Genomic DNA, 13805 nt, shown 5'->3' with positions numbered 1-13805 from the left:
TTAAAACTGAAATTACCATATGATCCAGTAATGCCACTGATGGATATTTACCCAAAGAAAACAAAAACACTAATCTGAAAAAATAAAGTAACGCTATGTTTATTATAGCATTATTTACAATAGCCAAGAGATGAAAACAACCTACATGTACATCCATAGATGAATGGGTAAAGAAGATGTGGTGTATACATATAACAGAATATTATTCAGCCATAAAAAAAGAATGAAATCTTGCCATTTGCAATGGATACACCTAGAGAGTATAATGCTAAATGAAATAAGTAAGACAAAGACAAACACCATATGATTTCATTCATATGTGGAATTTAAGAAACAAAACAAATGAATAAACGAAAAGAGACAAACAAAAAAACAGAATCTTAAATACAGAGAACAAACTGGTGTTTACCAGAGGGGAGGTGGGTGAGTGGATGGGTGAAACAGATGAAGGGGATTAAGGGTACATTTATTGTGATGAGCTCTGAGTAATGCATAGAAATGTTGAATCATATTGCACACCAGACACTAATATAATACTGTAGGTTAATTACATTTCAGTAAGAATAAACAAACATACAAATAACAAAGCTAAGGAATACTTGTAAAAAAAAAAAAAAAAAAAAAGAAACCAGCAAAGAGGTGCCTGGGTGGCTCAGTCCATTAAGTGTCTGACTTTTGATTTCAGCTCAGGTCATGATCTCATGGTTCATGGGATCAAGCCCCCAGTTGGGTTCTGTGCTGCCAGAGGGGAGCCTACTTGGGATTCTCTCTCTCCCTCTTCTCTAATCCTCCCGCCGCTTGTGCTCATGAATGCTCTCTCTCTCTCTCAAAATAAATTAAACATGAAAGCAAACAAACATCTGCTACATGGGATACTGCCTGATTCATTAATCATTGAATAAAGCCAATAAGATCTTTAAAATTTACTCAGTTGAATTTTGTTTAGCAACTGAAGGGAGCAAAAAAGTGAACTGTATACATTTCCAGGAAAAGAGTGGGAGGGGGACAGGTTGTGTGTGTGTGTGTGTGTCTCTCTCTCTCTGTCTCCCTGCCCCGTTTCTCTTTCTCTTCCCCCACCTTCCACCTTCCACCTTCCACCTTCCACACCACACCCTTTACTCTTTCCTGCGACCCTCTCTGACCACAGCTCAGCCTTGATTCATCACAGAGCTCCTCCTCAAACTCTGGACCCCATTGTGACTCAACCCCTGACACTGTACCCTCAACCCCACCCAGACCCCTGCTCCTGTCCGGAACCCCGGTTCTCCCTGCACCCACCACTCTGGCCTGATAATCCTGGTGGCTCCTCTGTGTCCCTCTGGGGAACCCTCAGCCCCAGCCACAGCCAATTCCAAGCCTAGATCCAGCCTCTACCCTCCACCCCCACACAGGGAGGAGTGCCATCATAGAAAACTCTTATGAATAAGAATAAATAAGAATAAGAGTATTTAATGCAGAGGGCCTTTCTACCAGTTACCACTGCTCTGAGCACTAAATGTCCCTGTTCTCCAACACTGAGAGCCTCCTGTCCCAGCCAGCATCGTCTCTGGTCCAGCTGGAGCAGTGGCCTCCTCTCTACTTATATTCTTTTTGCTCTCCTCCCAATCCATTCATCACACAGAATTTAGAGATTTCCTTCTAAAACACAGCTTAGATCACATCACTGTCTTATGGAGAAGCCAGGGGCCTGCCATCACATACAATATGGTGGCGTCTCAGGACTCCATCATCCCGTTTCCTGTGACCTCAGCCCTGTGCTCTCCCTCCTATGTCAGCATGTCAGCCAGGCTGGTTCCTTCCCTCTCCTAAGGCAGACACTGCTTGGGACCTTTGCCTCTGCCTGGAACACCCTTTTCCTGATCTGTAACCTTTTTTGGTCATTCAGGTCCCTAACACCAGCTCCTCTGAGGGGGGTCTTCCCAGGCCACTCTGTCTCCCCACTACCTTTGCCTCCAGCATTCTCGGCCACATCACCCCCATTTGCTTCAAATCCTGTATTATTATTTCTGAGTGTACATGCTTTATTTTTTTATTAAACAAATTTTTTTTTAACATTTATTCGTTTTTGAGAGACAGAGACAGAGCACGAGCAGGGGAGGGACAGACAGAGAGAGAGGGAGACACAGACTCCGAAGCAGGCTCCAGGCTCTGAGCTGTCAGCACAGAGCCCTACATGGGGCTTGAACTCACTAACTGTGAGGTGATGACCTGAGCTGAAGTCGGACGATTAACCCACTGAGCCATCCAGGGGCTCCACAGTTTATATTTCTAAACTTTTTCCTGTAAGTGCCTTTGTTCACAGCTGTTTTCCCACCTCCTAGAACAGTGCCTTGTCCAGATCTGGAACTCAGTGAATGTTTTTTAATGAATGAATGAACAAATTATCTAATTTAATTCTCACACAAACCCCACAGTGTATTTCAATGATTCTCAACCATTGCCGCCCATTAGAATCTCTTGGTAAACCTCAAGAAAATACTGATGTTTGAACCCAAATACACTAGGTGTAATTTCATTGGTCTGTATAGGGTGCGGTGAGTTTCTTTAGGTGATACTAATGTGTAGCCATCTTCGCAGTAAACCACACTTAAATTTTAACCATCCTGGCAGAAGGAATGTCGCCAGGGCAAGGCCCATCCATCAGAATTGCCATTTCATTCAAGCCCATACCTGTAGGAAGTCTGGTTACACGCAGGCCCACTGGGCCGAGCTGGGGCAGCAAACTCCGGGGCACTTGAGGAGGGAAGTCGTGGCCTGAAGAACAGACTCCTGGTTTTCCTTTGTGACAGAGTAGGACCTGGAGGCCGCCAAGTTTCCTAAAGAAATCCAGAGGCAGAAATGAAGACCCTTCCCAGACACACGGGAACCACAGCAGCCTGAGCAGCAGTGTTCCACATTCTGGGGTTCTGGAGGCCAGGGTGGCCCTGGAGAAGAATGGCCATTGTTGGGTAAGAAGGCCCTGCCCTTGCTGAGAGGAGCTTGCCCAAGCACAGGGGTGGGGCTGGAGGTCACAGGGAACACCAGAAACAAAATACATCCCGGCCAAGAGTGGCACAGGGTGGCACAGAAGTGTCTAAACATTGGAATTGGAATCCCAGCTCCGTCCCTGAATAGCTGGGTGGCCTTGAGCATGTCGCTCACCCTTTCTGAGGCTCAGTTTTGTCACGTGTAAAATGGCATAGAACTCACAGGGCTGTTGGAAGGGTTAACGGAGCTGACTGGCCAAAGTGAGCTGCAAGGGACCTGGAGGGCAGAAAGCTGGCCCTTGTCTCCTCTCCTAGCCTCTCTCCCACTCCCTGCTGCAGCCACACTGGCCTTCTTGTCGCTCCTCCAATATGACAGTCACTCTCCCACCTCAGGGTCACTCGTGGTTTCTGATGAGGTTTTGGGGTGATGAGGAGGGTTCATGGGGTTTGGAGCTGACAGCCAGGAAAGAATTCTTGAAGATGTCTTTGGTGCAAAAAGGTGATTGTATTAAAGCCAGGGGACAAAACCCTTGGGCAGAAAGAGCTGCCCAGGACCCTGTGGATAGACTGGTTATATACTTGGGAGTTCATATGCTAAAGAAGACTCCCAGGATACTGGAGGCCTAGCTACTGTCACCCTAAGGTTGTTTTTCCCTCCAGCAAAGCATTAGCATTAAGACAGCAGGGAGTTCCCTGAGAAACTTTTACTCTGCCTGCCTTAAGTATTTGTCAACAGGCTGCAGGTTATAAGGAAATTCAGTTTTATCTGCCATTTCCTTCTGCCTTTGTTTCCCATATCAGTTTCTTCTATAGTCGGCTCTTCACCCAGGTTTACTGTCTTATCTCCTGTAAGTCTGCTCAAACATCACTTTCTCAGCCTGGGCCTTTTCCCCATCACTTTGTTTAAAACCATTAACCTCCCCAATCCTCTTAGGTACTTTCTGTCTCTTTCTAGGCTTTAGTTTTCATCACAGTAGCAATCACCTTTTAAATTCCTTATACTTTACTTTGCCTAGCAGCTAACAGGTGCTTAAAGATGTTTGTTGAATGACTAAATGAAAGGCAGTTATTGTATTATTAGCAGTAGCAGCAGAATTATTGTCAGAGTTTGTAGCCTCCAGTTCTGTGTGACTGGATTCTTATCAAATACTGATGGATAGCAGTGAAATTGACCTCAGGTCCTCTGAAAAGCAGGTCATCTGACCATCCACCTCCCTGAGACTAGAGAATGTATCTTTAGATCTGGCTGCAGATTTGCAGATAAGAGCGGTTGCCTGGGACCCATTAGAGGCCTAGGCACTGAGGAAGTGGAATTTGAAGGTCAAAGAGATGATTTGCTATGGTCATGCTTGGCAGGGAGGAAGAGGAGCTGCCTCCATGGGAAGGGGCAACACCAGCCTGGCCAGGAAACAAGCCAGAGCCTCAGGGAACAAAACACAGTGGAGGATGAACACCCAGTGTGATGCTAACCACTGCAAAGCAAGGCAGCTGACACCTAAGCATCCTCTCCAGGAGGCACTCATAGCCCCTTTTCCATCGAAAGGACTTTGAACCACTTCTAGTGCTAAGGAAGAAAGGTGATCTGAGGTCAGAGAACATCAGAGGTCAATTTGTGCTTGCTGCACATAGCAATGACTGGCAGACAAAAAATGTTCACTAAATGTTAATTCTCATTTACTCTTCATTGACTCAACAAGTATTTATTAAACTCTTACAGTGTGGCAGGGCACTGTTATAAGTCCTGATGAAACGGCTGAACATCTAAAATCCATGTTCTGGTGGAGTTGATATTCTAGTGTGCATGTGTGGGTTGGGGGAGGGAACAGACAGCAAAAGTGAATGAGTGGAAAATATTGAATGGCAGGTAGGTGAAGTGATGGCTGTATTAATTAGCTTAACTGTGGTAACCATTTATGTAATGCATATGCCACATACCTTAAATATATAGAATTTTATCTGTCAATCATTTCGTATTAAAACTGGAAAAAAATGTTTTTTATAAAATACATTGAACGTTAGAAAGTGATAAACACTGGGGCGCCTGGGTGGCTTGGTCAGTTGAGTGGCCAATTTCAGCTCAGGTCATGATCTCATGGTTCACGGGTTTGAGCCCCACATCCAGCTCTGTGCTAACAGCTTTGAACCTGGAGTCTGCTTGGGATTCTGTGCCTCCCTCCTGCCCCTCCCCCATTTGCTCACGCTTGCGAGCTCTCTCTCTCTCTCAGAAATAAATAAACATTAAAAAAAACATTTAAAAAAGAAAGTGATAAACACTAAGAAGGAAAATCAAGCAGAGAAGGAAGGTGGGAAGTGTCAGATGGGAGAAGGTTCCAGTTGGGGTTAGGGCCGTGGCAGAAGGCATGCTGAGCAGGGGCCTGTGTGTGAGTGGTGAGACAGTGAGTGAACCCTGTGAAAGGAAATTCGTGGCAGAGAAGCCAGCGAGCACAAGGAATGAAGCAGGGCTGGAGCCAGCTCGCAGGGGTGTGCCAGAGACAGTTAATAATCAGGAACTTTGCAAGCCGGTTTTTAAAACTTTGGTTGATTGAAATTGGCCATGGTGGGAATATTTAACCACAGATATTGGCAAACACTATGAGACAAGATGTTTTTTGCTCCTGTTCTCAGAGATCCAGTTAACCAGCAGCAGGGAGAACAAAGGGCAGGCAGGCCAGTGTGGCTGGAACAGAGCTAGCAGGGGGCCGGAGGGGAGAGCCAGGAAATCATGTGGGGCCTTGCAGCTGCTGGCAGGACTTTGACTTGGACTTTGAGCCAGACAGGCAGACATAGGAGGTTTCAAAACAAAACAAAACAAAAAAAGCTTTTTTTTTCTTTTTTTTAGATTTAATTTTACATACCATAAAGTTCATTCAAGTATGCCATTGTTACTATTGCTATTATTTTTAGTCATTTACAGATTTGTGCAGCCGTGATCACAGTCTGATATAAAAAATTTCTGTCACCTCAAAGACATCCCTTGTGTCCATTTGCAGTCATTCCCTGTTCACATACCCAGCCCCAGGCAACTACTGATGTACTTTCTTGTCTCTGTGCTTTGGAGGGTTTGGAGCAGAAAAGGAACATGGTTTGACTTATATTATTGTCACTATTGTATTCTTTCTGCCAGAACATAATAAAGTTCCTGTTCTCTTTTCAGATGACGTGGTGAACTGAATTTTCAGGGAAGATGTTCCACCAGAGCTGGAGTTTAATCTCCCAGCCCTGTGAGCTCTGAAAAAAACTTGTTGGTGGAGCCACACTCACAGGCTTCAAGCTTGCTGGCCAGTTGAAGTTACCTTGTCCTCTGCTGGCTTCAGGCTCTGCTCTCTCTTGGCTGCATCTGGGGCCAAACTTCCCTGTGGGAGGCTGAGTCAGCAGATTGCCTTCTCCAGCAGTCCTGGAGGAACCTGAATGTTTATAGGCATTAAAGCCTGTATTCAGCTGAAGCAGAACACCGAAGCCCTTTTGCATTTCTTGGGTTCAAGAGCAAGGTACTACAGAGAGAAATCTTTCAAGGACAGGTATCAGAAGGGGCCTGCCTGAAATGGCCTTGTGCCCTGGGAAAGGAGGCCTGGGGACTGTAATTATCAGCTGTCAAGGGGTGGAGGAATCCAGGTGTGGGAGGCAGAGGAAAAGGCTTGGGGCAGAGTTCAGGAGAGCTGAGGAATGGGGGGAGAGGGTCAGAGGAGGGGAGTCTGAGGCCCCAGGAATGGCGGCCACAACAGAGGCTGGGGCCTGGGCATCTCTGGGAATTGAGACCTGCAAGTCACTTATCTGTCATCTCTAAGCCTCACTTTCTTTATCTGTAAAACAGAGAAAAGAACAGTTAGATTCTAGAGTTGTAAGGATTTAAGGAAATAACATCTACAAAGTGCCTTCCAAATGCTTGCTTGGTACACAGTAAGTCTTCTGTAGATGGCAATTATAATCATTCTTCTTGGTATTGTGATACATTATTATTGTTGGTTATTGTCTTAGTCTGTTTGGCAGCTGTGGTTCAAACAACATTTATTTCTCATGGTTCTGGGGACTGGGAAGTCCAAGATCAAAGTGTAGCAGTCAGATTCCCAGTGTGGTGAGAGCCCCCTTCCTGGTTCACAGACCAGGCAGGTCTGACAAAGCAGGTCTGGCAAAGTGGGTCTGCATTCTCCTCAACAGGCAGAAGGGGCAAGCCAGCTCTCTGGGGTCTCAGGACCTAATCACCTCCCAAAGGCCCCCACCTCCTGCTACCATCACATTGGGGGTTAGAACTTAATAAAAGAATCTGGGGGTGGGAAGCTCAAACTTTTAGTCTCTGGCAGTTACATTACCGTATTCTGTTACTATTATAATGACCAAAAGGAATTTGGTGGAAAGAAACTGCATCTGGGGATGCAGCCTCTAGGCTGCTGCTTCTTAAACTTCTAAGTGCACACACCTCACTCGGGCTCCCTTTAAGTGCAGAGTCTAATTCCACATGTCTAGCGTGCGGTCTGTGGTTCTGCAGTTGTCCCAAGCTCCCAGGAGTGCTGATGCTGCTGTCCCATAGACCGACTTTGAGTAGCAAGACACTGAAAATTGCCCTGTCCAATATGGTAGCCACAGCCACTTGCAGCTGTTGAGCCCTTGAAATGTGGCTTGTCCAAACTGAGGTGTGTTTGTAAGTGTAAAATACATACTGGATTGTGAGGATTTACAATCCTCCACCTCCACCCCCCAAAAAATGTAAATTATCTCTTTAGTAATTTCTTTTTACATTGATTACATGTTGAAATTATAGGACACAGCTGGTGTTGACCAAAAAAAAGAGCAAAGCTAAAAAAAAAAAAGTTTATTTGGTGTCTCAGAATTACAATTCAGAGAACACAGATTAGGGCTGGAACCCAAATAGTGCCCCACCCCCACTCCAGGGAGCAACAGGCAAGGATTTTTAAAGACAAAAGGGAATGCTTCTCATAAGAGACTGTTAAAAACTGAGAACAAACTGAGGGTTGATGGGGGGTGGGAGGGAGGTGAGGGTGGGTGATGGGTATTGAGGAGGGCACCTTTTGGGATGAGCACTGGGTGTTGTATGGAAACCAATTTGACAATAAATTTCATATAATAAAAAAATAAATAAATAAATAAAGGGAATGCTTCTATATATTGCTTACAACGAATTTTGATTGATGTTGGCAGAAGAAAACTGATCTTGACTGAATATAATTGATTGCTAAGGCTAAACAAAGTCTCTTACTGTAACAGGTATTCAGGCTGAGTCCTTGGAATATTTGTGGTTTGGCCCAGTTCAAAAGTTCATGGTTCCACTGGTGAGGTGTGAACGTTAAGGCCCACCTCCTGAATGGCCTCCAGACTCATTTTAAAACCCCTTGACATAATGACCCCACCTTATTTCACCTTTCACATGGATTAAATAAAATATTATTGTAATTCATTTCACCCCTTTCTTTTTATGTTTTTGAATGAAGCTACTAGAAAATTGTGCATTACAGGTGTAGCTCACAATATATTTCTATTGTGCAGTGTTGCTCTAAAGCTTTTCTTGTCTTTGTCAGCTAGTTCAGGGTTTATCTTGGGAAAGTGGGCTTGGGAAGCCTTGGGAAGTAGGTTCTGAGTTACTGACCTCAGACCCCCAGAGGTCCACAGGCGGCGAGAGGTGGAAGACATGGACCTCAGACTCAGAAAAAAATGACCAAAATCACATGGTGGTACTAAGACTGAGTTCCAAGACTCTGTTTACAGGTCAGTGTGCACTGTAGTCACCATCAGGGCTGACCACAGGTTTCTTCTCAAGCTCAGTCTGTCCACAAAGCCCAGAATTCAGCATGATGCTCTATCTCTTCTCTTTGGTTACAGACCAGAGGCAATAACATGATGCCATGGCTAAGAGGACGAGTCCTCAAGGTGCTGAGAAGTGCGCGGGGATTCTGCGGGCCTCATGGGCAACCGCCACCTCTACTTGACCCTCAGGACATTGTGGCCACCTGGGAAGCAATCAGCCTGGGGAGGCAGCCAGTGCCTGAGTACTTCAACTTTGCTCACGATGTACTGGATATGTGGAGCCAGCTAGAAAAGGTGAGGCGCACTGTGTCCTAGTGTCCAGCTTGGGCATCAAAGTCTGCCCTCTGGAACCCCACTGTGACTCAGAGCTACAAGATAGGTGGACATTTTGACCTAGGAGTTTTGCAAGTCCTAAAATTTAAACTGTTTTAGGAACTGATTATCTGGATTTCTTTCTGTGTTTGTGTTCATATGCTTCCTTCTTTATTTTCCCTTCCTTATGTGTCTGTTGTGCCTCTGTCTGCATGTTATAGTTCGCTTTTTATTTATGTTAAAGGTGCTAACTTTGTATTTAGAGCAGGAGAATATAAACTATCTCCAAGCAATTTGTTTATGTTAACTTTAAGAAGAGCTTGTTTAAAGAAAAACAATGAGGGAACTAACACCATTAGTGGATTCACTAAAAGTATACTTTTCGTGGGTATAGTAAAGTATGAAGGTGGTTGCAGTTAGATAGACATGGTTCATCCACTTGAAGTGTGACCTTGGATAAATGCACGAAGCTCTTTGGATTTTTTTCACCCATATTTTTTCATCTTTAGTTTTCGCATGTATCAAATGGGAGTCATACCATCTGCCACCTGGGAAACATATGTAGAAGATGGAGCCGGGGCCTGTTCCTGTCTACAGAGTCTGAGCTCTTTTTCCAACCTGGCATTGTCCTTAGAAGATTTCTCTCAATGATAAATACAAACAGGGTTACATCAGCAAAAATGGTGGAATCAGGATTTGCTATAATTTTATCCTCTATAAAAGCAACAGCAATGAAAAACCTTGGAAAAATTGTCAGAGTCTACTTTTTAAAATTCTGGAGACTTACCAAAGGCTGGAATAGATCAGGGAGTGTTCCTTAAAGAAACACTCATTAAAGAGTCGGATGAATCTCCGTAAGAATTCCCCTGAGATATTACTTCATTATGTAAAAATAATGTATGCCTCGTGACAATTTTGGGAAAATTTTAAAACACATCTGATGAACTCCAACTTTAGGGAAACAAGGACTGCCAGAAAATGTTACCCTCTACGTTATGTATGCACTTAGCAGATTACCTGAAGTCTGACTTTTTAAAGTTGAACTGTACGTTTTTTAAACTTGATTGCCCTTGAAGCAGAAAGTATAATGTTTCAAAAAAATGATAACACATCTCTAATTAATCTAGATACTCAATGTAATCTTTATCAAAATCCCAGGGAACTTCTTTGCTGAAATCTTCTCCAAAAATTGATGTGGAAACGCAAGGGGCCCTTAATAACCTCAGCAGCCTTGAAAAAGAAATACAACTCTGGAGCACTCAAACCTGCTACAGAGTTATAGTAATAACTGTATTTTTTTTTCCTGTGTGAGAAAAAAAAAAAAAAGACAGTGTAACACTGGTATAGGGATAGATCTGGATGGATGGAATAGAATTGAGAGTCCAGAAATAAACCCATAAATCTATGGTCAGTTGATTTTCAGCACAAGTGCCAAGAAAATTCAGTGGGGAAAGAATAATGTTTCCAACTAGTGGTGCTGGCACATATTATGATTCCATCCATATGAAATATCCAAAACAGGCAAATCCATACAGACAGAGTAGATGAGTGGTTGCCAAGGGCTGGGGAGAGGGGAGAATAGGAAGTGACTGCTAATCTGTACAGTGTTTCTTTTTGGGATGATGAAAATGTTCTGGAATTAGATAGTGGCAATGATCACAGCACTTTGGGAATATACTAAAAACCACTGAATTGTGCACTTCAGAATAGTGAAGTTTATGGTATGAGAATTATATCTCAAAAAAAGGGGACACAAAACAGTAGGAATCATATGCTGTCTTTTGCATTAAAAAAAGTGGTATGGAAAACAGAATATACTTAATGTTTACCTAAAGAAACACTGAACAGATATGCAAGAAACTAATAATACTGGTTACTCATTGAGGCAGGTGAAGTGAGGAGCAACATAGATGGGCATAAGGATGGGAGGAAGCCTCTCAATGCATCTTTCCATATTGTTTTGAATTTGAACACTGTTGAACACTGTGTTGAATTTAAACACTATTGCAACAAAATCAAATAAAACAGTAACAAGCAAACAAAAGTCCTCAACAAATGTTTTCCTTTTCTTTTCTGCCTACATTGCCATCTAGGCTGGACACAGGCCCCTGATCCCTGCATTCTGGTGGGTCAATGGCACGGGAGCAGAAGTCAAGTGGAACTTTGAGCAGCTGGGGCAGCAGTCCAGGAGGGCGGCGAATGTGCTGAGGGATACGTGTAGCCTTCAGCCTGGGGACAGGATGATGCTGGTGCTCCCGCGGCTCCCGGAATGGTGGCTGGTCAGCGTGGCATGTATACGGACAGGTCAGTGAGCAGGGCTGAGGCTACCACTTGGAGCCGACACACCTGCCAGAGTTTTGCAGAGTCCACATGGTTTGGGAGATGGAGCAAAGTGAACTTTACGTGGAGTTTTGTTTACTTCCCCTTTGCCTAACAGTCACAAACTTGATTGAGCACGGGGGGCCAGGTAGTAATGTAATTGAGGAAAGCAGGTCGGTGTGTGGCGGTAGGGAGCACTAGTGACTGCCGGATAGCGCAGCTCACATGGCTCATCAAAAGGGGGCAACTGCTTCTCAACTCCAGCCAGATGTTTCCGTGTGTGAATGCGGGCCAGTGTTTCCAGCACTTCTGACTTTGTAATAGAAAACTCTGGATTTTTATGGGGGAAGAAAAACTGTTGAGAATGAAATAAACTTTAGAAAAAATCTGAGTGGAACAAACCAAACATATTTTTTGCTGGTCATGGTTTGGGAGCTGTGAGTGTGTGGAGAGTAATGCAAGTATTCATGAGAGACCTTCCTAGTCAATCTAGATTACTTTCACTCTTAGACTTTATGGCTCTCACCACCACAGCATCTACCAGCTGCCAAGGGAAGAAAGAGAAGGACAAAATAATCAAAGCCATAAGATTAGCCCTTGAGGATTCTTCCTCCCGCTGTTATGAATGGCCAAGGCAATGGACCATTGATCTTCTTGGGGTGATTCTTCCAGCACAGGAGCAGAGGCGGAAATAGAACTCAGAGGGCCTCTGCTGACCCTCTGATGCTCTTATTGAAAGGGCTGGAGTTTTTATGCTGACTTTACAAAAGCAAGACAACTACTTTTGGTGGAGAGCTGGTTTCTCCACCCACTGGGAACTTTCCACCACTTGAAAGGTTGACCATGCCCTCCAACCCTGTCCATAGAACACTGTCTGAAATATGGATGTTTTTACAAATAATGTTTGCAAAACAGAGGGGGATACAAACTCATACCAGAGAATTAGCTTTTCTATACAAACAAGTTTAGTCAACCATTTTGTGAATGGATTGTCAAAAAAAAAAAAAAAAGGCAGGAACTTTACTTCTATTTTTATATACTCTTGCACAAAATATAAAAATCACCATTATAGTACATCCAGCTTGAGGAAAAGAAACAGGCCCACAGGTTTTGGGAGTTCTCCATATTCTGCCATGGCATATAAGGTTTATTTAAATGAGAGCCTAGGTAAAGGAGCCCTTATGCTTTTCTTGAGGACCTACTATGTGCCTGGCAGTGTGTTGGGCACTTTGCATGATCAAAACTTCTTTTGGGGGTATTATTTTCATTATTTTTCCTGTTATCTAAATGTCTCCAGTTCCCCCAATTGTGCAGATTCACCCATTTCTTTGATGTCCAAATAAAATAGTTCAAGACTACATCATACATGACCATGTCAAGTCCAACATCATCTCCAACATTTTAGAGGATCCCCAAGCTGGATGTCCTTATATTCTCACATTGCCATGTTCTCCTGATATGCACTTATTGCTGGTCTTCTAGTCTATGGTGTTAGACTCATTTCTCTTGCTGACATCCCTAGCTGTCCACCATCTGCTTGGGCCCCCAAAACAACACACACAACTCCAGGTGGGACAGACTTCTGGAAATAGCTAAAGCAGAGGGATGAAGTAAAGAGATAACATTCACCTCCCAAAGTGTTCATGCTGGGTTTTAAAACCTGTAAAAGCTTAGGAGATAAAGCAAAGTGTAATGAGAACTTTGGTTTGGCTCCAACACCATTTGGGATTGGCCCCTTCCTCTGTCTACTGTCCTCACTCACTGGCCATGGCAGGATGACCCATTCTTTTAGGATGTCTTTCTTCTCATCTGTGAAATGAGAGTGCTGGGCTCAGTGGGTGTTTACAACCTCCATTCTGAGATACTCAGGTGGCTTTTCAGGTGTCTGATAAAATTTGTCCATGTTTTATGCTTCCACATCCCTTCCCCTTGGGAAGAGATGGACTCAGCTGCATTCAGAAGTGGTTTTGGTTGATGTTATACAAGCTCCCACCTACTGTACCTACCCTCCCACCACCCACCCCAAGAGATCCACTCTCAACACTAGGATTTATTGTAGCCTTTTGTGTGAAGGCATGGCAAACCAAGGAGCTAGGTCATTTCTAAAACAGTATTTGAGATCTTGGACCCTTAGGTTTACCACCTCTTAGACTCACAATCCCAGTTCTACCACATGTTAGCTGTGTGATCTTGGGCAAGTTATTTCATTTAATTAAGGCATAAGAGTCTAAGTCTTAGTTGTTGTTTTTGTTGTTGTTGTTGTTTGAATCTGCAAAATGGGTATAAAAATAGCACCTACTCATCAGGGTTGTGAGAATTAAATGACATAATGCATGTAAATTCTTAGCACATGTAAGTGCTCCATAAACATATTCTGGATTCCATTATTGTCATTATTGTTACCTTTTCCAGTTCAGGCATTCCAACCCTGTCCAGTCCCTTCCTGTTCGT

General features: G+C 43.8%; 2 protein-coding genes across 6 annotated transcripts in view; one reads left to right on the top strand and one right to left on the bottom strand.

Annotated features, from left to right (window-relative positions):
• PDILT (protein disulfide isomerase like, testis expressed) overlaps positions 1 to 2913 on the bottom strand; it is a 44356-nt gene extending 41443 nt beyond the window's left edge. Inside the window, exon 1 of the mRNA XM_045459854.1 lies at positions 2671 to 2913. The gene's annotated coding sequence lies outside the window, so the exon portion shown is untranslated. The remainder of the gene's footprint in view (positions 1 to 2670) is intronic.
• LOC123588721 (acyl-coenzyme A synthetase ACSM5, mitochondrial) overlaps positions 1 to 13805 on the top strand; it is a 111956-nt gene that overhangs the window by 81704 nt on the left and 16447 nt on the right. For 4 of the 5 annotated variants that reach the window (XM_045459859.1, XM_045459858.1, XM_045459861.1 and 1 more), the window contains 2 exons: positions 8799 to 9017; positions 11129 to 11339. In XM_045459859.1, the coding sequence (XP_045315815.1) occupies positions 8799 to 9017; positions 11129 to 11339 (430 nt within the window). Of the gene's footprint in view, positions 1 to 6333; positions 6455 to 8798; positions 9018 to 11128; positions 11340 to 13805 lie in introns of those variants that run through there. The other variant, XM_045459860.1, reaches the window with a different exon arrangement.

The sequence above is a fragment of the Leopardus geoffroyi genome, chromosome E3, assembly GCF_018350155.1.
Source record: "Leopardus geoffroyi isolate Oge1 chromosome E3, O.geoffroyi_Oge1_pat1.0, whole genome shotgun sequence".
Taxonomy (NCBI): Eukaryota; Metazoa; Chordata; class Mammalia; order Carnivora; family Felidae; genus Leopardus; species Leopardus geoffroyi.
Note: the sequence above shows the minus strand (reverse complement) of the source record. Positions and strands in the feature narration are given on the sequence as shown.